This window comes from Salvelinus fontinalis, chromosome 3 (assembly GCF_029448725.1).
Source record: "Salvelinus fontinalis isolate EN_2023a chromosome 3, ASM2944872v1, whole genome shotgun sequence".
NCBI lineage: Eukaryota > Metazoa > Chordata > Actinopteri > Salmoniformes > Salmonidae > Salvelinus > Salvelinus fontinalis.
In genome coordinates this window covers 5,229,758-5,254,286 of record NC_074667.1, presented here as the reverse complement: position 1 = coordinate 5,254,286, position 24,529 = coordinate 5,229,758, and the positions used below count along the sequence as shown (strand labels likewise).

Below are 24,529 nucleotides of genomic sequence, written 5' to 3'. Positions count from 1 at the left end.
CCTTCAATCCTAACACCTTAAAACAAGTCTGTTGGTGGTTCATGGACAGTTCTAAGGTTCAGGTTCAGTGTTATGGTGCTTTGAAACGCTGAACGTGTCAAGTGCTACTGCTGGCTGCCGTGTTGTACCCTCTCTCATTGAAGAATAGCCTAATTTGACTTGAGTCACACTACTGTTATTTTCCACAAATTTCTCTCTTCACTGAAGGTGTTCTGTGGAAGCCCTCCTTTCTGTAACAGTCTCAGAGCATGTACATATTTAGTCACTTCCTCTGAGTCGGGTGTTTATAGGTCAGAGTAGGGGCACTGATCTAAGGTCAGTTTAACATTTTCTTTCCTGATGATTAAGGTTAGGATTTGGGGAGGGTAAGCTGGTCCTGGATCAGTACATAGGGTCTGCCTCAGCTTGTATAACCGGGTTCATGCCCACTCGGTGACTGTGACACTCTAAACTTCTGACTCAGATGGAAAATATTTTCTGAAAGGCCTGGGAACTTGCCAGAGGTTTGTGGACAGAACTCTGGGCGAGAAGGTGGTGGGCTGCACAGGTCTTTCCATATGTAGTCATTTTAATAGGCTTTGGGGAAAAGGACATTTGAAATGACGTATTCTCAATGTCTCACAGCAGTTACACTTCTCTCCTGCTTCTTTCTCGTAGAGCTCATCTAACGAATGTGATCAAGTTGTAATTGAGCAAGATCTGGGAACAACCAATCCAGCGGGAGAAGCTGGTTGAAATGACGTCATTATCCAGGATAATGTCTACGTTATCTGGGAATGTCTACTGTGCAGACTAGCGCTGCTGCAGGAGTATGAATTCACCGCCCACCCCATTCATAATGACACTGCTCTGTGATTAAGTGACAAAAAATAGCCAAGGCGGGAAAATGCTAGACGAGCCTCCAGTTTGACAAATCCTGACCTGGACACGATCGATCATATGCCATCTCCTTGTCCCACCTGATGGTAGTTGTCTCTGTCTGGGGCACAGTGTCACTACGACAGAGTGGAAGGGGACAAAGTAACAATTAGGCGGTGAAGGGGATTCAGGCAAGGGCAAGCGACTGCATGGTGATGAATGATCTTCTGTTTGCGACCGCTAGCAAATTAGCATGTGGGAAGTCAAAGGGTTTCTGGAGAAGCTTCATCATTCAACCGTCTACTTAAGTTTTCCCTGTGAGATTCACTCTTTTCACTTGTTCGCACAGCTTCGTCTTCTTTGACATTCCATTTGCTGGCCTTGCATGTGCCGTGTCCCTGATTTAGCAAATGGTCTCCCTATTTTCACTCCCCAATGGCTTCTTCTTTGAGGTTCCATTTGCTTGTCTTGCACTCTCTCACAAATGGCTGGTGAGGCGTTTTGGTCGGTTTCTCCAATCTTTTTTTCCCCAGAGGGGGTTTGTGACAAAGATGAGGTGGTCAGGATGGGATCACAAAGACAGTCCAGCTGGAGGAGAGGGGAGAGAGCTATGCGGCAAACTACCATTCGTGTATTAAAGAGTACAATTCATCGCAACAGTCAGGATTGATTAAGTCATATCCTTTTCATGGAAGTTCAAGCTTTGGAACTCTGGAACTTTTTCAGGTTGTGTCGTAGTACCTTAGTTTGGTCCCAGATCTGTTTGTGCCGTCTTGCCAACTCGTGCGCGACCGCACATGACAGCACAGACAGATCTGGGACCAGGCCTGTGTAGTACTACCTCAACCACCAAGTGATTTAAAGAGATGTTATCCCAATGCATGGACTCCTCTGCCAACGGTGGTTTGAAGAAAGGCCACATACCTAAACGAGTGTCTAATGTTTCTTTACGTGGCTGAACTGGAGAAGTGCCAATAGGCTGATTCTCCAGTCACACATTTAACAGCATTATATAGCGACACTGGAGAAAAAGGGGTCATACCTGGCGTCGGTCGGTGCTTTCCCATGTGTTATACACGTTGGAATAGTTTGTGTTTTGGGTGACACAGTATTGCCGCTCCTCTCATCTCAGGCACGTCCCATGATTCATATGCAGTTTGGGCTCTGAAACAGCCGACCAAGAATACACAGACGATCTCCGTGTAGATCTGTATTGTGGTCGAGGCTAAACAACGTGTTTTCCCTGTGCAAATGGCAGTCTACTGTTAACCATTTCAATTCTGTCGCAGCTCAGAGACCTCGATAAAAGCTTTCGTTTTTGTCTGAGAGCGAGAAAGAGGAGGGAGCGAGAGCGAGAGAGAATTCTCCGATTTATTGTATTTAAATGTTTTATTTTTATAGATGCCATAAAGCGTGTAGGAGGTTTTCCCGCCGTCGGTCCAGGCCGCTGTCTTGCTCGGTGGATCTTGGCTTTGATTAGTTTCTGTACATCTGGAACGAATGTGGCGCTCCGCTCGTGACAGTCGTTAGCAACACACACACACACACACACACACACACACACACACACACACACACACACACACACACACACACACACACACACACACACACACACACACACACACACACACACACACACACACACACACACACACACACACACACACACACACACACTAGCAGCAGAACTGAGACCCACATTAAAAGGCAACAGGCAGGAATTCCCAGATGCCAGAAAAGAGGAGTGGTCTATGGGTGTGCCAACTGTGTGACGGAGAGGGAGATTTTACACATTCTTTGTCATGTTAGGACAACTGTACGGAAAGTAAATGGAATTATTTAGGAAAAGTCCATTCTTTTTTCCAACCCAGTCTTTTTTCTCTCTCTCTCTCGCACCAATAATGTCAGTGCACTGAGGGCAGTGTGAATGTTATATTGCAGGTTCTGGCACAATCTCCAACATGAGCGATAGTGGCATATGTGTATAAAAAGTATACTAAACAATCATTTGCAGTGGAATATGAACGAGATGACAGATTAAAAGCGAGCTGTTTTCAAAACACACTGAGGAATGGGAATGCATTGCAATGCGGTTAACCCTAATTGAACTTTAATGACTATTTACCCTTTTAACACAATTAGCTCGATTTGAATGTGGCCTTGTTTAGCTCGCTTCACCACCAGAGAGTGAACAGCTTTGAAAGAAGAGGCGGGATCAAAAACCTCTTGTTCATGTATTTCTTTCTTTCTTTTCCCATTTTGTTGATCGTCTGTTCTCATTGGCTAAGGGATTTCCAGTGCTATAGAGCCCTATGGATCGAATGACCCTGAGTCTGCTTTTAAAGGGAGCGACAAAGCCTTTCCACGGCTGTTTGTGCTTGGAATAGCTGAATAAAAAACTCTATCCAAGACAATTCAACCCTAAGTATATCGCCCATTAAGCACAGCATGCGCAATATCACATCCACAGCATCCTCGAATAAACAATTAGAAGTGCCAACTTTCCTCCTGACCCTTTTGTCAGCAAGTAAAAAGACTGATAGCTGACAACTGTCCTCAATGTGGGGATGTTATTGGTCTTAAAGGGATGAGTGTGTTTGATGATCGTCTTTGAATGATTTAAAGGGGATGTGAAGATTAGCTGGCTGCCTCTCCGTCTCATATAAAGAGTATAAAGAGTCACTCGTCAAGTTACTCAACCAGTGGCGTCCGACCACCCGTCCCCACTTTGGCGTGGGTGAAAGTGGAGACTGAGGAAGAAGCTCTCTGGTCCAACACGTTGGTCTGACACGCACACGCAGGCGGGCGCACTCAACACACACACATACGTTTTCTCTCTGATGGAGACAACTCACCACCCCACAGCAGCAGCCCAGTGCAGGGCGTCAGAGACCGAGGTGTCGCCCGGCTCCAGCTCATCTGCACCTCGTCTGTTTCTCAGCCGGGTCCAGCGAGGCCCCAGATCACCTCCAGATGTCCCCTAGCTCAGAGCCCTGTCCTGGGGCCAGAGAGTCAGTGGGAGAGGCTCCTTGGTCCTCCACTCACAACAACCACATCCAGATTGTCTGGCAATGACACGCTCATTCGCAAACTATTAATTGTGTTTTTTATCCCTTGGAAAACCACAAACTAATAAGCAGTTAAAACTCCATGTAAGTGAAGTAAACTATGATTTCACCAGCAGGCTCACCCCCCCCCCCCCCCCCCCCCCCCCCCCGCCCCTTAAGTAGTTGACTGTTTTAGAATGAGACAATGCTTGGAAACAAACATTTGGTTCAAGTCATTCTCATTACCGTGTCTTTGAGTAATTTGCCTCTTTAAAGTGTCTTAGATGATATTAAATGGTCTTAGCTGGCGTTAAGGTTTTAAAAGGCCTGCTTTTAGACTGCGCGACACACTCCAGCATTGTACATTTGTCTTGTTCCTTTCCAAACATCAATCAAATGGTTGAGTCCTGTGGCCTGTTAAGGTCAAGGAGGGACTATAATGTTGTTCTTGCACTGAGATAAAACATCATGTTGTGTCTCTTCTCCTTCACTGAAAGCTTGCATTTTCACAGGTTTGTGTGTTTGCCGTAGTGTGGGTTCGACTGAATTCCAGCATCGATCCACCTCCCTGTGTTTGACCCAGAACCTCTCTTCAGGTGCCTTGACAGCACCGATCTCACTAGCCCTCCTCAGAAGCTAAGGGGTTAACTCTATGCTTACCGTACCTTCGTTCACATACCCGTGTCACTGCTATTACTTTTCAAGGAGCGTTACCTCACCACAGTGCTATGTGTACAATTTAACGCCAAACTGGCCTTAACGTCTTAATATCGCTCTGTAATATCCCCCAGGAGGGCTTCATCGCAGACTGCTGCACGGGGAAAGGAAAGTGCATTTGCCATGTGGTGAGGTTGCAATTTCAGCTGGCACTTTCACTTTTTGTGGAGGGCAAAGGATTCCCTGCAATTTAATGTTACTTTGGCCCTGGCTCGGGTCTCACTTGGCTCTGCCGGGCCTCGTTGGCTAACGTGAGTGACAGCGAGAACAAATCTTCCCACTCTGTTTACTTAAGCGCTAACCACTCCGGTTTGGAAGCCACATCCAACGGTTTGGAACCCGCCGGGATCTCGGTGGAGTAAATGTATTTAAAGTACCGCCTCTTCTTCGCCACCCGTCTGGAGGTAAAGTGGGTCACCCCATATAACGAGTGGAAGGGCTTAGACTTACCCACCACCTCAGTCCAGCAGGTGGTTCCCATTTCGGCAGGGCTAAAGAGCAGAGACCTTCATCTACTCTCCCTTTTGATAGAGAGAATATTCACCGCTGTTACTTTTTAACAGGCCACACATATGGAATATACGGGGCATGTGTTCACACTCAGGTTGTGATTAGTGAATAGGACAGGTTCGTATGAGTGTGACAGGGGAGGCACAAGCTACCTGTGGAGGGCTGGGGTTGGGTACATGTCACACAGTAAAATCGAACCTGGTGTTAAGCATGGGCTTAGAAACACTGTGCAGTGGCATTGAAACGAGGCAGCCGAGAGACGGGTCATTTTCCAATGATTTCATCCATAGAGAGAAAGAGGGGGAGTGAGAGAGGGGGGGGGGAAGAAGAAGCAGCCAGTTGAACCACACAGCAGGGACTCATTAGAAGTCATTCATCACAGCTGATGCAGAGAAACGGGGAGACGGAGCTAGGAAAAGAGAGGGAGGCTTCATGTTTGAATTAGGTAATGCTTCATTAGTGTCTCAAGTCTTTGGTGAGCTTTTGAAGGGCGGCGTTCCATAAGTAAAAATGTGGAGGATGGTGATGATGAGGGGACTCCAGACGCCAGGCTTGTTCACAGTCTCTCGGTGATGGGAACGCATGCCTCTTTAGGCTGTTGAAAATGCGCCGCACACATGTTTTACAGTGGAATTGTTGGGGATGGTGGAATTGTTTATTCATCTGTAAAGACACCTTAATAAGCACATTTTAAATGGAATTTGTCTAATTGTCATTTAAAGTCAGGGGAGTGTCATTGCCAAGTTGTAGCCTACTTATTACGTTAGATTTTAAGTTGGTCCTATAGTAGATTTTGGGGGGCAAGTGTGATTTGCTTCCATGAAGTAATGCATGTATTAGATATTGCATGATATTAATTCCATCTCATATTGCCATACTGTAGTCCTAGAACACTGTAGTCGTGTGAGTCCCCTCTTCTGTTCCAGTCTTTTGCCACAGGTGTCTGACATCACCCGTGAAGATTACTCATCTGAGTTAACACCATGATATGACCAATGGCGATCATGTAACCCTCAAGTCTGCGCAGAGACAACCGATCACAATCAAAGACTGAAAGCGCAGCTCAAAGGCTTTAATCATAATATGATTATTTGAAACCGCGGTGGATGAGTATCTGACTTTGTTTCCAAGATAAGGCTTTTGAAGTGCTTCAAAAGAGGAAATCCGGTTTCTGTCCACTCTATTTGATCTGTTGCCCTATGTGTGAAATCCACAAGATTAACACATGGAGTGGAGGGTTTGATAAAAGTCATCTTCACGGCTCCCTCCCTATAATAGTACGGTGAGCTTCAAAAGCAGTTTTGCCTCACAAATGAGCTCTTTTAGCCTCGTTTTGTTGAACGTTGAAGGTTCGCCCTCTGCGTTGTCTCTCAGATCTCCTACGCTCGGATGAACAACCAAGTCCTTTTGATCTAGCCAATCATCTTATTTTTCTCATCTGTTATGGTTTTGGCTTAATACTGTTCCCATTTTGATTCTAGGTCGCCGCTGTTCCGTTTTCCAACCAGGCTGTGTAAAAATATTTTTTTCTACGAGGCCTACGTCATGAGAGAAAAGCAGAATTCCCACAAAGTAAACATTAATAATACACAGTGTACACCATATTAGGAGCACCTGCTCTTTCCGTGACATAGACTGACCAGGTGAATCCAGGTGAAAGCTATGATCCCTTATATGTCACTTGTTAAATCCACTTCAGTCCGTGTAGAAGGTGGAGGAGACAGGTTAATGAAGGATTTTTAAGCCTTGAGACATGGATTGGCTATGTGGGCCATTTAGATGGTGAATGGGCAAGAGAAAAGATTTAAATGCCTTTGAACAGAGTATGGTAGTAGCTGCCAGGCGCACTGGTTTGTGTCAAGCACTGCAACGCTGCTGGGTGTGTATCAAGAATGGTCCACCACCCAAAAGACACCCAGCCAACTTGACACAACCGTGGGAAGCATTGGAGTCAACATGGGCCAGCGTCCCCTGTAGAACGCTTTCGACACCTTGTGGAGTCCATGTCACGATGAATCGAGGCTGTTCTGAGGGCAAAATCTGGTGCAACTCAATATTAGGAAGGTGTTCCTAATGTTTTATACACTCAGTGGATATTGTGCCAGGATCCACGACAGCAAAGTGTTTGTTTTAAAAGACACAGAGTGAAATGTTGTGGAAGAGCAAAGGAGACCTACTGTGTTACTGTACCTACCTGTCTGTGTTCTGTTGTCAGGGTGAAGTAGAGTAGACACAAGGTGAATGATCTAGAATAGTCTTTCTAGGGGGTTCGTGCACTGACTGGCGTGTGGATGGGAGCTGATACCGGCTGGAGGACCCGAGTCCAGACAGATACAGACCTCGACATCACAGGGCATGCCGGTGTTTCATCTTACCGCTCCCTCCCTATGGCAGCTTCTGTTTCTATGGCTCTCTGCCAGCCAAGGCCATATATGAAGGAACATCAGCCTTGTACATACTACTTTTTTGACCTTTCAGTCACAACATAACCATATTTGATCTATACAGAGGTGTCTTGAACACAACGACAAGAACATGTAACCACACGTCCACGCCAGTGCATTGAGGATACATATTTTTACACATGACTGTCTGGTCAGTGTGCTGTTGGCTGCTGCCCTGTGCGGTACAATGCGCTGTAATTCAGCTACATCGCCACCAGTGGGCAGTAGAGGAGACGACAGCTGAGACGGTTCTGATGTTGAAATGGGAGGTTTTGTGGGGACTGAGTTGTGGATTTGAGGGGAGGTTTTGGGAGGAGGGAAAGTCGTAAATGTCAATTAAAGTTTGTTCACTTGTTTTGTACCTTAGAGGTGGTTTTGGTGTCTGTGAGCGATCACCACCTACTCATGTTCCTCATCAGCGGTGAGGGCTTTCTGTAATTATAGCTGTGGAGAGCTGTGGAGACGATTGCGACATAATATTCCCCTAAACCCCTCTTCTTTTCACATAGTTTTCCTATGTACGTTGTGATGGCATTTAGATAGGTTGCGCTTATGTTTGTTCAGTACATGAACGTGTGTGTGTACGCGCCTGACTGTTTCTCACAACAGTGTGTGCGCGAGCGCGTGTCCGTAAGTGCGTGAATCCGTTTGTGTGGGTGCACGATTGTGTGTGTTTTGGTGGTGAAATACCTTCCTTGGTGTCCAGAAGCTACGTGGGGAGGGGGGGGGGGGGTATTTTTCCTGTATGGATGTTTTTTCAGGAACACTGTACTCAAACATTTCTTCTGGCGTGAGCTACAACAGCACATAGCCCTGCCACGGCCCACGTTTGTGGGTTTTAAGCATTTTAATAGAGGGACTTTTACCACAATTGTATCTCCACCGCTCTCTCTGTCTCTCTCTCTCTGTCTGCCTGCCTGCCTCTCTCTCTCTCTCTCTCTCTCTCTCTCTCTCTCTCTCTCTCTCTCTCTCTCTCTCTCTCTCTCTCTCTCTCTCTCTCTCTCTCTCTAACCCACAGTTTATAATGGTATCATAAATGATAGTAATATACAGTTATAAATTAAAACAGCTTTCAGAAGGGAAAATAACATGTTGTGTATGTTTGAAGGTGACTTTATTATTTTACCTACTTGCTGTTATTTTAGTCTTTCTATGGAGTGCTATGGAACTTTTACAAGCCAATGATATCACCCCTATCAGAGGTGTTATGGAGTTCTTCTGATCCAATCAAAACTTTGAACCCAGTTCACAGCATAGACCAGCAGCAGATTTCAGATGCACTGTGGTAACTTAAAGGAAGGAGCCCTGGGACATGTAAGGAACCATTCTAAAGGGAAATCATGCTAAAGGAAACACAGCATGCAAAACGTTTTTTTTAATACTCAATACCAAAACTGTCTCTTGTTACACATTCCTGTACTCTGAGTGGCTAAACAACAGCTGGCGGTTTTCCATAATAATGTCTCCATCATAGTTTTCTGTTTGAGACATATCCTTTCCTTCTTCTTCTCCACTGTCAATGGACAGTGAGGGATTTGGCGTTATTATGGATGGTACATCCTCACTCTGGACCCAGACAAGGGTCCTGGCAGAATGTGTGTGTGTGTGTGTGTGTGTGTGTTCGGGGTTAAACGGGCCCTGGCTGCACATCAAAGTCCCGCTATAACTCTTAGCAGTCAGTTAGACACACTCAGTGTACTGCTGGGAAGCTCAGCTCCACAGGGGTGCAGTATAACTTAGTCCAGATTTGTTTTGTTGGTGAGAAACAGTGTCTCCGCGGGTGGTGTTTACATTGACAATACCTACAGGGTGTTTTTACAGTACTGCTGTGCCAGGCCAGCGAGACGATGCTAGATCCTGGAAACCACCTAATGCTCACTGTGCCCTCTGAAATCGGTCCAGAGATTGTGTTTCCTGTTGTACTGTTCCGCTTTTGCCTAATAACGATAACAGCATGGCCATTTAGCCGGCACTTGTATGCAAAACGATTTACAGAACTGTCAACCGATTCTTAGTTGATGTGGCCCTTGTGGAAAGCCACAATCCTGGTGTTCCTAGCACCGTGCTCTAAATGGAGTCATTGGAGGCACAAATGAAATGTTCCCCCATTTCAATGTGTTACCACCTCCTCCTCCAAGGTCTTGGTAAGGAAGTGTGATGTGTGGTTTTTGTGGCTCCGTGCCCATGATGGTTCACGTGCTCCTCTGCCGTTTTTCTGCTGGCACCCTCATGCTCATCACACTCTCATTGTTCAGTGGCACCTGGCCATGATAGGGAGCTGCTGGATGAATCTGGAATCTGGCAACCCTCTGAAGCAATATCCTGAATGGCTGTGGCCTGGTGGGTATGAAAGACCTAGGTTTGGTTCTGAGAACCTGGCAACGGAACAGTATACTACGTTCCTCTGTGTGCCTGACCTGCGCTTTGGGGTTCTTCTCTTTTAAAGAGGCATTATTACAATTTTTATGTCCCTTGAGATGATTTCCAAGAACTTCCTTGAGGCTCCAAGAACATCGACGTTCGGCACGGGAGGGTAGACGTTTACCTAAAAAAAATGCTCAATGCATTTTCACTCTTGAAATGGTTTGGATTTGCTCGTTCCACTGGAGAGCGAGTTATTTGAGGGATTCACCCCCAGAGAACCCCAGCAGAATGACATGATCGTACAACATGACAGACATAGTCTTTCCAAGTGGTCATAAGCCCCTCACCTTGTCCTTCTACAATGTGGTTAAACCACGCAGTCCTATTTACGGCCCTTTGCTGGACTAATCCCTAATCCAGTGGTTCTCAAACCTCTCCCCGGGTACCCTTCAGCCATTCCATGTATTTAATATATTCCAGAGCTAGAACACCTGATTCAACTTGTTGACTATTCATCAAGCTCTTGACTAAGTGAATCAGGTGAGCTAATTCAGGGCTTCAGCAAAATTACGAAACGTCTGAGGGACCCTGAGGAGAGGTTTGAGAACCGCTGCTGTAATTCACTCGACTTCCTGTTTCGCCATCACCAGTCGGACCCAAAATCAACTGTATTTCGTCAAAGCAAGGGCACAGCGGCGGGATAGGACCGCACTCGTCAAAGCAAGGGCACAGCGGCGGGATAGGACTGCACTCGTCAAAGCAAGGGCACAGCGGCGGGATAGGACTGCACTCGTCAAAGCAAGGGCACAGCGGCGGGATAGGACTGCACTCGTCAAAGTGAAAGGCTCAGTGGGGGTGGATGTCTATGGCTTCTCTTTCAAGTGCATTCTTTCTAGTGGAGGTTCCACCTTCAACAGAGTCATCCGTCAACCTGACCTCCATTTTGGGTGTCCGCGTGACGACTGACGGCAAATCTTCTGGGTAAATAGGGGTAAATGGTACGGGAACCCCGTCGTGCTTGGTGGAGGGCTGTGGATTCATGGAGGCCGGGGCAATTCCAACCCTGTGGTGAGACTAATCTATGCACATGTGCTGAGGGACTTCAGAAGACCAGATGCTGGGAGGAAACGCATGGAGATGCTTCAGCTCCAAAAAGCTCCTGGCGAGTGTGTTATTGCTTACAGACAATGACTGACACAAACAGGAGGAAGACACACACACACACACTCTCACACACATCTTCGACCTCATGGCAATGCTATTTCATGGGGGCCTAAGGTGCCATTGGTCAATGCCTTGGTTTAAGGCCAATCGATCCCCTCTCGTAAGCAGTCCATTCTACACATACTTTTCAGCTTCTAAGAGCCTTAGAGGCTTTACAAACCCTTTATAAATCAGATTCATTGGACAAGCAACGCTAACAGGCCAAATGTAGTGTTTATTTTTATTATTGTTGATTTTGTTATTTTTGTGGTCACATTTTTTTCATCATGAATAAATCGTGTCTTGAGGCATGTTGTTGGTTTTGGATCCACTTCAGAAATCATGGCATTAACTGGCCATCAGCAAGTACTCTTGTAAACCTCAATAGACACTCCATTATGAACAAATAAACGGACAGCTCTTTTTTTTTTACTAGCTGCGCTAGATGGTTGCTAGATGGTTGCTAGGAGAAGAAAGTGCCGTTGTTTATTTCTTCTACTTCCCACATGTCAGACTGGCCAAAACACATTTTCTGCACTGTTTCTTTACCCAAGTCCTTCTTATTGAACCCGAAATGGTTCGTTTGAGGGTTTTTTCTCTCCACATTATTGGCCCCCAGCTCAGTGTTGCTCTCTCCGGGTTTCGCTGTCAGTTTATAAAGTCAGAAAGCTCAGAGCTGTGAGTGCAGCCCTTACTAATCCACACTTGTTTACAATGCGCATCGAGGCGGGGCGGGAAAGTTTAAGAAGAAAAAGAGGACGAAAACTTTGACGGAAATGCGCAAATTCTTGTAAATACTGTAATTGCCCGGCACTACAGTATATCATCCAAGCGGAGTGCTGCGTACACGATGTGTGCCAAGTGAAGTTCCAGTAACGACAGAGTGTTGTGTTTTGCTTGGCAACCAGAGACCTCTCCTCTCTACATTGGGGCCAATTGGTAACAGTTGTGGTGGGTAACTAGCTACAGGGGCCCAGGATTCTGAGTGTAAAGTGGAGCGCTCTGTCTGTCATATCCTCAGGAGAAATCACTCGGGTAAGTGCAACGAAATGAGTGCCTGCCGAGTCTGTTTGTGTTTGAAAAACAAGCAGCACTCTCTCTCTCTCTCTCTCTGTGCCCAGGCCATCGGATTGGGAAGGCATCCTACAATAACACACACAGTTAATACAGCGTGTCCTGGAGCCAGTGGGGTGTCACTGTTTAGAATGGTGCCCCAAAGCCGCAACAGCAAACCCAGTACAAATAAGTCAGCAACTTGGGTGTTTGGAGGAATATGAAGAAGGGTGTTTGGAGGAATATGAAGAAGGTTGGGGAAGGCAGTAAGTCCCCTCTCATTCATCTGGGGGCAGACATGGGGCAGACAGGCGGCAGACAGGCAGACATCTGGGGGCAGACAGGCAGACAGACACTCAGGGCATAGGACTGCTGCTGCTTTGCCTCTTCTACACACTCTGCCGTGACAGCTCCTGCTGGTGGTACTGGATGCCTATTGGCCCATGGCCCAACACCACATCCTGTGGGGGGTGAGACTGGGAAATCCCTCCCAGGACGCTGCATTGACAGACCCCAGTACCTGTACCATTGCTTCACTCAGTTGCACTTTCTGCCCCTTGACGAACTCCATTCCATTTCGTAACTGGCGCCAAGGCCACGGCTCCGCTCCTTTGCTCCCGAATGACCTCCTTGCTTCTGTTAGTACCGGACCATAAGTATTGCTCTGCTTACAGTTGTGTAATAAAGTTGGATCTTGGATCTGGATGAGCAAGAACCGGTAATGTTGGACCTTGAGGTCATATCCTCCAATCCTCCAATGTTTGTTTGCAGGCGTGAGACATGATTTGAGACGCAAGACAAGGAAATGGAGAATGACGTGAGTCTTCTGCTCTGTGTCGTCTGAGAGGAAAATCTCATTGCCAGAGCCAGTGATAGGACACGGAAGGAGAACATTGTCCATGACGAACACTATTCCTCAAAGGGATTTCTGCTTCTTTGGTCTCCCAAAACAATTGGCCGTCCAATACTGAAACTAAGGCGTTCATCCTAGAACTCAATGTTCCCTATGTGCAGAGGAGAGGAAGTCTCTCAGTCTCTCCATCCAGATGACCATCCAACAGGGATGGAAATGAACCTGTTAACTATTGTGTCTTGAGACAGGAAGCTGGCATTGGATCTAAAGGCAATCAGGAACATTGTTTAGAGAAGCAGTGTAATTGTCTTGGATGGGAAAACATGGGACTCTGAGAGGGCGCAGTGTAGTCGGCCGCGGAGGACAAAGTAAAGATGTGAGTGACGTCATTGCAGAACAACATCTGTGTTCCAGAGCCTTCGGCGGCGTCATGTTTTGTCAGAAGAATGTGGCGGAGGTGTCCTACGGTGCACCAGTGTGGTTGGGGAATTGCTGTGTCAAATGACGTCACTCGTGGGCATGCCTACACCTTTCCTCCTCGGCAACCTGTACACAGGACAAAGACAGAGAACACTAGGAAAATAATACAACCTAAAAACAAACTCATGCGAGGGTGCTTTCCCTTCTTTGCATAGAGTTGAGAGAGCTATAGAAAGAGAGGAAAGCAAGGTGACAATGGCGTGTACCCTTTTGGAAGAGACAGGATTACGCTGTTTATTTTGGTGTTTGGGAAGGAAAGTCTCTTCTTTTTTTCTTTCCAGAGCTGTGAACTTGGCCTGTCAGTTGACACATCCGTGTAATCTCAACAGCACTGCTGTCTCTGTCTTTTGGCTGCCAAACAACCAGCCACCCACCCGGTCTTTCCCCCAAGCGACTGCGCCTGGAGTTTTTAATTGTGTTTCTAACTAAACAAATGAGGTGACAATGTGAACAGTCGGTATCCATGAAGAACTTGCTAATTGCCTCTTGCATTTTCTTGGGAAAATGTTGGAGTAAGGACATAAATATGTTTGCGTAGATTAATTAAGAAAAGTGTAGTTAGTTACTTGTGTATATTATGGCGCTGATAGATTCATGTCTCTTTCCTCAGGGAAGGAAGAACACCGACGTTGTCTTAATTGTGAAGGAAACTATTCTTGTTTGTTTTCACCAATTCCTTTGACTTGCAATCACTTGTCCCTTCATTTAAAAAAAGGTGGAAAATCGAGGGCTCGTTGCCCATTTATCTGCATTTTTTAAAGTCTTTGATTGGAGTTTTTCGTCAACTTTAGATTGCTGTTTTAGATTGGGCTTTCACATTGGTTTGTGTCTGTGGTGGTGTGTGGGTGGAGAAATCCATTCATTAAGCTTGTTGATGTGCTGCACACTGAATAGTAAACTAGACACAAACAGCTGTGTCTCGCCAACTTTTTCCTCATTTAAGTTAAGAAGCTTCTGTGTGAGAATGTGTGACTGTGTGTTTTCTGTCTCTGAGGTGTTACTCAGAGATACTGTCTAAGCAGAATCTTAGCAATACTGCCTCGCCTTGACCGTGGGCTGTATTCTAAAGAGAGCCTCATCACTGACATCGACAAAAGGCTCTGTTCGACCAGCGTGTTTACCATTGTTTGTCCTTGACGACCGAGGGGAAGGGGGTTAAAAACTTCTTGTCAATATGGGGGCGCTGTTTTCACTTTGTAAAAATTCGTTCCCAAATTAAACTGCCTCGTACTCAATTCTTGCTCGTACAATATGCATATTATTATTACTATTGGATAGAAAACACTCTAGTTTCTAAAACCGTTTGAATTATATCTGTGAGTAAAACAGAACTCAAGTTGCAGCTAACTTCCTGTCAGGAAGTGAGAAATCTGAAATCGGGCACTCTGTTCCAGGGTCAGTTTATTAATTTGCATGTAATCTATGAGTTGACATGCACTGCATACGATTTCCCCTAGATGTCAGTAAGCAGTGAGAATTGGAATGGTGTTGCTAGGCAGATCTGAGGCCATATAAAGGGTCTTGGAACGTGGGGTGCACTCTTTTCAACGTTCGTTATGGCGCAAGACAGACCTCAGGATGGCATTCTGAAAAGCTCTCGTTATAGGCCTTAGATATATCCGGCTCTGATTTTATTCGATATAGGTGTTAAAGACATCATAATGTAGTTATTTTAAACCGAGTTATATCAGTTTATATCAGTATATTGCGATTTTCGGATATTTCTTTGTGCTGCGTTATGAAGAGTTGGGCACGTCTGGGCCACATAGCTAATGTTTGCTGCTAATTCCTAAGTTGAAGACGTCAATCTACAACCGAGCAACGATGATTCTGGACAAAGGACCACTTGCACAAGATTCTGATGGAAGCTCATCAAAAAGTAAGAACTATTTATGATGTTAATTCGTTGTTCTGTTGAAAAATGTAAAACTACTATTCCGCCATTAATTTCGGTGCGGTCTCGCTTTAACGCACGCTGTATGTCGTAGTAACGTTAATTTTCAAAATCTAACAGCGGTTGCATTAAGAACTAATGTATCTTTCATTTGCTGTCCAACCTGTATTTTTTAGTCAAGTTTATGATTAGTTATTGATTAGATTAGGTGCCTCTCCCAAGATTTCTCCCGACATTTTTTTGGCAGCTTGGCTACTATTCTCATTGTATAACCACGATTTGTGCCGCTAAATATGCACATTTTCGAACAAACAATATATGTATTGTGTAATATGATGTTATAGGACTGTCATCTGATGAAGTTTTGAGAAGGTTAGTGAAAAATGTAATATCTTTTGCTGGTTTATTCGCTATCGCTAACGTGCATGAATCAATGCTGCTGTGTGGTTGGCTATTGTAGTAAGCTAATATAATGCTAAATTGTGTTTTCGCTGTAAAACACTTAAAGAATCTGAAATATTGGCTGGATTCACAAGATCTTTGTCTTTCATTTGCTGTACGCTGTGTATTTTTCATAAATGTTTTATGATGAGTATTTAGGTAATTCACGTTGCTCTCTGTAGTTATTCTAGTTGCTTTGGTGAGAGTTGTGATGGTGGCTGCAATGTAAAACTATGATTTATACCTGAAATATGCACATTTTTCGAACCTAACATATGCTATACAATAAATGTGTTATCAGACTGTCATCTGATGAAGTTGTTTCTTGGTTAGTGACTATTTGCACAGTTACAAATAGAAATCAAACTGGATGGACATCAGAAATAGAGGAAGGACTAAAAACAAACAAAATATAACTATTGTAAAATAGATTGTGTCTGTAAAATATGTATAAACTGAAGGTAGAAGCCTAACTTTTTATTGGTTCTCCAATTGGGGGAAGGGTGGTAGGGTTTGCGGGGAATAATAAAGGTATATTCTAAAAATATTCAAAACAAAGTATGTTTGTCTATATTGGTATGTGTATGTATATATGTGTATATGTATGCATGTGTCAATGTATATGGATATATATATATTTACCCCAAAAATATATGGGGGATTGGAAATGATGCAGACAATTACATTGATGGAAGCAACATTCTTTCGGCAATATTTAGCTGATCCACCCGTTAGAAAAAAGGGAATAAAGGGGGTGCGGGATAGGGCGGTGATTATAGACCTCAGCACACGTTCCACTGTTTCTGATGCTAGCGTTGGGTGCCTGCGAAGAGTTTAGAAAGATGGCTTCCTCGACTTACCAATGTGAATGGGGGGGGGGGGGTTGCAAGCCGTCACTTACAGTACACCAGATGACATCACTATGTGAGTATGAGCCTATGACTCTGTGCTCTCTCCCACACTGTGGGTTTGGAGGTTTATCCAGTGTAATAGCATTTCAAATAAACAACCTTCGGTTTGGAACAAGCCCTGCATTGTGGTGTGGCTGATAGGCCCGGTCCGAGCCAGGGAGAGCAGCTGTCATGTATCGGAGCAACGTGCTGCATTAGGAAATTGGGAATTATGTCTCTGGAGCGCGGCATGCGAAGAGGGGAAGCGAGTTGGTTCGTTTTTTGTGTATTTTTTGTTTTTTTGTGTACCTATCCCAAGGGGTAGCTGGTCGAACTTGTAAGACCGTCTCTTGGTTTCTTTCTCTCTTTTTCGCTGCTCGTAAATTGTTGCCTCATGCTAGGATGAGGTGGATGTCCCAGGAGATGTTTTACACATGGCCCTCTCACGTATCTCCGTCGCCCCTTTCCTCTCTGCTCCGCACTTTGCCCCTTTAAAACTGACGCTGCCTGACCCGCCTCACCCAAATTATCTCCAACTTAATTATCTGAGTTGGGCCGAAAGCAGGTTCCCTTGTCAACCACTGATGACTCCACTTACCGAAGCATGCTTTCTCACTGGCGAAGGGGCGCCTCGAACTAGGAAAGACAACTTACCTAGAGATAAGAATAGTCTGATTATGACCTTCGAACTCACTCGTGAGAATTTCATAATTTAGCCTGGTTGATGTTACACAGGACGGATGCAAATTATATTGGAGTAATTTTGTAACTTGCTAGAAAACCCTCTTTTAGACATGTATGTCTGTCTCAGACGTCAGAAAACAGGTAGTTTCCTGGAAATAAGAAAGCAGCTTGTTTGAGTTGGCAGCCAAAGGAGGCCTGTAGGTGAAAGACTTGCTTTCCTTTCCTGAAAATACTCCAACTTGCCAAAATGGGTAATACGTGAACAGAGTTTCTGTCCGTTCAGTTGGTCTTTTTCTCCTCAGCCTCAGTTTGTTTAAAAAAGTCCACAACACGTCACTGTTCGTGCCCCTAGAATTTTTTATTCTGTCAAAGGTTTGCTGGAGACTGGAGAGGACCTATCATCGAGGCTTGGATTGAACAAACGACGAGCCAGTGCCACACAGCTCGATCTACAGACGTACCCCCAAACGCTAAAGACGAAATGGATCATTTAGATTCTGTTTAGCAATAAATAATTTAATGTAGAACTCGAGAAATGAGCCATGCTGTTTTGGCACTTTTTCGCTCATATTTCTTCAGATATTTCTTCATGTTTGTGTTTCATTGTTGAGTAATTGGTTTACTCCGCCTATGAGTTGAATAGCAAGGACAGCAGTGGGAACATTTTCAAAGGCTCTCGCCGCTGAAACACAGTTCACTCAATGTCATACAAAAACAGTCTCTTGCAGCAAGTGAAGCGATTTAATATGTAAATGCTCACTGCATTTCTTTGGGCGCAAAACTGGTTGAAATGCCATTTTTTTAAATGACCAGTTTTACATTCATTATGACGTCATGTCAACCAGTTTTTCCTGCTGGGATTTTGCTGCGCTGTAGTGTTGGATGGCAGTGACCTAAGTTGTGGTCTCGGGTGGTCTCCAGCAGTTGTGGACCACCATGGCTGTCGTGTCACCACGGCAACTCGTCGTTATGAACCACAGGCCTCCAGCTGGACGGCCTTCAAGACAGGAAGTCCTACTGTACTGCAGCAGCGCCCGGCTGGCGTCTGTTCCACGAGCGGCCGTTAAATCACAGTAGAGTCACTGATTAAAGCCAGCATTGATTCAGGAAGTACTGAATCATTTTGAAAGGGAGAAGAGTGCTTTCACACATTCCCCCCATCGCTCTTCTCTTTTGTCTCGAGGGCTGTTTGAGGCTGCCGACAGCACCTATATAGGCTCTGTTTCCTTCCAAGTCCATAGCGTTTCTATAAAGGGTGATTTTATTAGCGAGTGCCGAGAGCATAGGACTGTTGGAGGTCACTTAAATCTGAAAATAATTACATTTTTTTACATTTTTGTGGTCTTTGAGATGTACTTTAACTGATGTTGAACTGAAGCAGCGTTCCAACTAACTTTGTCACTTCTCTCTTTCCCCCTTAGAAATCATCGATGACCTCACCCACCTGGTGGACAAGACGGATGACCGGATCCGCAACGAGACACGAAGGGTTAAGCTGGTGGAGACTAAGTCGGCTTCCTGCGGTGAGCACATCTTCTTTCTCTTTCTTCTCCAGGGTCGCTGCGGTCTGCCAGGCCATTTGATCTGCTCTGTGTTCCTAACCCAACTGTAATAAGTCTGTCTCTCATCCAGATTTACAAGCATCGGTCCCATCTCCTTTTTCTCTTTCTGCAGCTCTCAGTACAGTTCAGTGTGCTGTGAATGGCCTAGTAAAGGGAGCATAGACCTTCGGTAATGGGAAAGCCAGACCCAAACTCTAAATGCACCCAGTTATGTGTTATATTGAGTCTCAGTCCTATAATCTTTACTCTCCAGGTAAGTCATTTGTGATGGTTAAAGATCGTGTTAAAGAGCTCCTATCAGAACATTCTGAAGCTGGGTTCTCCCACAGTAGCTCCATCCATCGTAGTCCATTCAGCGATATCATTGCTGTGCCCACCGGAAGCAGACTCAATGCTGCTTAATTGACCAGAAACAACGACATTGATGGCACCGAAACACCACACAGTGGCGTGGGGATTGTCTCTATCGCATCTACTACTCTCTGCTATAGAAATCAGTCCCACATAGGTCCCCCTATCCAATCCCCATTCCCTTACTCTGTGAAAGGGGCTTCCAAGAGCCAGGCTGTAGTACAGACTCTGTAGTAAGTCAAAAAGCCTTTCTTGGTACCACTTTCAAAGGACTCCCAGGAGCCGCCAGTCTGTAGTGTAGTAAGTCAGCACCACCCTCTCCTGTAACCAGTCTTTGATGGAGTTCAGTGGTTTACAGAGCTAAAGAGGAGCTGTGATGCTGTGTCAATGGGGCCCTCCCTCACCATTACCCCCCCCCCCCCCCCAATCCCCTTTAATTTGTTTAACTCGGCTCTTTGGTCTTTAGCCTTTACAAAGCCTGGCTTTCCTCTCTCAATGGCCACCCTGCTTCTTTCTCTCTGCTGGGAAAAAGATATGCCAGAGAGGGGAGGTAGCTAGGCTAGCTACCGTACAGCGAGAACGGGAATGTCCGACAAAGCTTGTTGGCTTAGTCAAGCTATGTTTGCCTTGTAAATGCCAGTCCCCGTCACCTTGGAGATGGTCGCATTGTTGCACCAGGAGCCCCCACTAACAGGCGAACAGTGGCGCGGGGATACAACAGTAAGATCTGGGGATGCGATGAACGCTCAGCTAATATAACAGTTTATGCCATTTCTGCCCAGTCACCATGACACCCAGAGGAGGTTTGTTTGAAGATCTCAGAACTAATGTCACTGGGCACATTGTGCTAACCCAGGAGTCAGTCTCTCTCTCCCTCGCTCTCTCTCTCTCTCTCTCTCTCCCTCGCTCTCTCACATATCTGTCTGTGTTCTCTCTCATTGTTTTCTCCCTATCCCTTCTCTTCTCTACAGTGCCAATGCTGAACAATTCTGTGTAGTGGGGGGAGGGGGGGGGGGGGGGAGTTTGGGTGTCCCCACCCGCTACATTCCACCTTTTTCCATCCTCTCTTCTCCGGGTTTGTTTGACACTTGTCTTTGTCTCGTGCAAAGAAATAATTGAAACTAGAACACGCCACACATCTTTTGGAGTGTTTCTCCACTTGTTCTTGGGTGCGTGTTGATAATTCCTGAGCCTGGGCTTTATTTGTTTTTGGAACCCAGCTCGTCCAAAGCCCAGGCTTGAGTGTTATGTCTTCCTTCAGTTCTCCTATGGGTGGGAAAGACTGGCTTTGACAAGGAGACAGGCATACTTAGCATACTTTCTCTCGTAAGAGAAGAACCATCCCAAATTATGCACAGTGGGGGCAGAATCCTGACTTAAGATGTGTGTTGAACTTGAGGATTTTACATAAGATGTTGCTGCTGTTAGGATTTGAGCTGTTAGGAGCTGCAGCATTTAGATGCATTACCTCCAGCAAATTGACATCTTCTTATGCGTGTACTAATGGAAACTGAGGCTTTTGTTTGCAGCTGTGTCAATCTTTAATCAACCTCTTAGACCTTCTGCCAGAGATAAAACAAGGAGAGGAGTGACTGAGGACGCTGTGGAAATTTCCATCCTACCTTTGTGTTTAGTTGGTAAGCTGAAGGCTGGACGAGCACGGGCTGAACATGGTTCGGGGTCATCTCTCCGCTGAAGGGAGGAAGGACCCACATAGCATAACATACCGCCATGGATCCATCCTGCAACGACGGGTGCATGACTGGATCTCAGGGCAGGCTTGTGAAACAGTCTGGATCTTGTTGAAACATATAGAGAGTCGAGACACAAGCACATTACAAGTCCTCCAGTCATCAGTCTCACGGTGCTGAGGTTTATTGGGGAAGAGCCACAATCAGACCACAACACGGTTGTGGATTTCACCAGGATATATGGGTGACAAGAAAAAAACGTTAAAGCTTTTAAAGCTAACTTGAGGTTAGCCTTTTTAAACCGTGTTTAAGCTTTGAGCAAAATGAGAAAGTTAAGGCTGCCCAATGGAAAGATTCAATAAAGTAAAGCCTACTTTTCAATGTCACTTCCCTTTACTGGGAAACGGGTAGTGAACAGGTTTTGAGGGGGGTAGGTGGCATTAGAAAGGCAGATGACCTCTTAGCACCAAAGGGCCCTAGGAGGGTGGTGTGAGTTTCCCAGGGCTTAAGTGTCTCATCAGGCAACGTGGGGGCAGCCCTCTCTCCAATGGACTAATCCCATGGGCCTGCGGAGGCTGGAGGGAAACCTCACACACACATACTCACAGACTCGAATCCCGCAGGTGGCTTGCATCTCAAGTAGGCCTGAATTGTTAGGGCTTTCGAGGGGTTGTCATTGAGGGTAGGTAAATGTAACTTAATTTCACTGAATCCCTTTAAGCCTGTTAAGTAAATCTTGAATACTTTTGATGCCGATATGATCATTTTTACTAGTCTCCCATGCCCTAGCATTCATTTCAGTGTTGGACCGAAAAAATACTGAAACAAACCATTCAAATCTAGGGTTGTACTAAAACAAAAGAAATCCAAGATTTTTGTACGTATGGCGGTGTTGATCCCATGACCTAGAGGAGTAACAGGTCCCGAATGTCATGGTTTGTCACGTTTACAAATGCTTACCTCACCTTTACCACTTGTTTTTGGCTGGCAAGAGTGGAATATTGGATGGCTGTAAAACAATAGATCAGAAACAGCAGTCGCTTTACGGCTTCTTTTCTATGAAATGTGTTATTCCTTTGCGAATGCTTTTCGTTTGACTGTATATCACTTCAATATGATGTCCATCAATGTGTTCTGAAGTGATATATTCACATTACAATGGACTTGCTGGAGGATAACTATCTACCGTGGTGTGACAAACCTAAAGGTTTACAATTAGGAAAGTGATGACCTCGCAAACCATGTTAACATCAAATTTGACCGGTCGTCAGAGGTCAGCCGAGTCTTTTGTGGCCGAAAAGAGCTATGAACCATAGGCAAAGGAACGGGGGAGGTGTGTGTGTGTTGGCGAGGGCAGAGACAGAAATACAAATTCCACCCGTATCCCTTCCTTTTCTCCACCAATTAGAATTTGTCTTACCGATATGTCGGGAAATGCTAAAAAGGTTGTACCCCAATCCTTCTTACTCTACCCATCTCTGAAGCTCTTGGGGGGGGGTCACTTTGAGGGGGGGTCACTTTGACTGCTGACTGCACTGTAGACCCCTTGGCTTCAATGGCGAAGCGTAGTCTCATCTATTTGGCTTGCAAATGTGATTGTTGTCATTGCTTCGTCGAGACTGGGTCAGGAGTAACTTATTTAGTTACTTAGCGGGACGGGGACAGTCCCAAAGAGAAGGGGAGGGAGTGTTGGTAGGGTGTCTGTGGGCTGAGGTGACTGGGTGGTAGGGAACATATCGAAGAAGAAGATGACTTTATTATCCAACGAAGTACATGAACGTCTAATGTAATTTGACTTCAGAATGTTTATCTGCCTACGCCCTCCGTCAAGTCGAGCTGAACGTAAAGATGACAGCATACTATCCTGTTTTAATATCCTTCACACTGAAGCGTAGTTAATTGTCTGGCGTGTGTGTGTGTGTATATTTCTCTTAAGTGTGAGGTGTTTAAAAAGCCATCATGAGGGCTGTTGGGAGGAATGTTCCCACTTGACATTTACGTTGTTGCGCCTCTGCTCACATGTGTAAGTTATCAAGTGGGGAGGTCCTGTCTCGACCAATGATCATTCGGAGAGGTCGGAGACTAGCATGCTAGGCTTCAGACAGAGCTGTTTTATTGAACGTTTGAAATAAAAACTTAGGAGAAGAAGGGTAAATAGGACTAAGATTAATTGGTTACATGTAGAGTATGGTGAATGGGCATAGCCACTAAGTTGTGCCTGCATCTCCTTCACTCAACTCAGAGAGAGAGATATTTCCCTCAGTTTGGAACTGTTTAGTAGTGTATCCTTACAGTAACCATACCACCGTATTCAATTAAGAAATCCTAAAAGTAGGAGAAAGTGTCGCAACCAACCAAGCTAACGAGGCATCCAGACCTTTGGACTCGCTGCTGCCACATCCAAGCTTCCTAGCCAAGTCCTATGTCTCATAAGAACATCTGATCTAGAATCAGGTTTACCTTTTAGATCACAATGAACAAGATTCCATGGGGGGCACAGGGGGCTGATCCTAGATTAGGAGTTCTACTCTGACTACGACGCAGGCAATTAGTTCAGCTTGGGTTCATCTTCCCCCCCTATCTCTCCCTGTGGACCAGACTGCAATTACGCTGCAGAGTAGAATGCACGACGAGAAAGCCAAGGTATGAAAGAAATGTAAACCAAAAGTGAAAAGGCCGGGAGGGAAAATACCAGCTCGCATGCAAAACAACCATGGACAACTTGAGTCAGCCAGAGACTGTCGACAGCCATCAAGCCATCAGATTCTCCCAGATGCAGTTGTTTGAAATCTTCACCCGATGGGGATGCCATTCAAGGAGAAACACTAGAGAGAGAGAGCGAGAGGATAATGTGGCTAGATGTGTCCTTGGAGATAGTTTTCCATATCTACTGTAATGTGTGGCATGAAGTTGGGAGAGAAATCCCCCTAGCTGCCATGAAAGCTGACCACGGTTGAGAGGCATGACACTTGACACCAGCCATCCACCAGTCCTTTTATTCTTACCAACACCTTAGGAAGGTTTCAGGATTTGAAACAGCTGTAGGTTAGATGACAACGGGCTAGCCAAGACAACTGGAAAACCCATTGAACGGTGGTTGTAGGCTAGCCATATGATATTCAAACCCATATAAAACAAGCCAATATGCAAACACAGAATAACTACCTATTTCACAGTCTTGATAATAAATGTTGGTATTGAACTTTTTGAATCGTTTTTCTATATTTTCTTTATTATCTTGGCCTTGATAAAAACGTTAATTTGATCTGTGTCTATATCATTTTCAGGTCCTGTGGGGTAAAAAGCTTTTGATTTAAGTGTGAGGTAGCTACAGTATAATCTTTCAGGTCTCCTCTGTCTCCACAGCATTGGTGGAAAAACATTGATTACCCTCTCCAGTGAAGTCAGATCTGGAACACATGCCCACCGCAGCGTGATCTGTGCCAATAAACCTGTCACAATTCTAGATTGCATATAAACATGT

At 45.3% G+C, this 24,529-nt stretch overlaps 1 protein-coding gene across 1 annotated transcript in view; it reads left to right on the top strand.

The window, feature by feature from the left end:
- LOC129836454 (syntaxin-8-like) overlaps positions 1-24,529 on the top strand; it is a 43,776-nt gene that overhangs the window by 17,202 nt on the left and 2,045 nt on the right. The window contains exon 7 of the mRNA XM_055902645.1: positions 18,863-18,964. Coding sequence (XP_055758620.1) covers positions 18,863-18,964 — 102 coding nt within the window. The remainder of the gene's footprint in view (positions 1-18,862; positions 18,965-24,529) is intronic.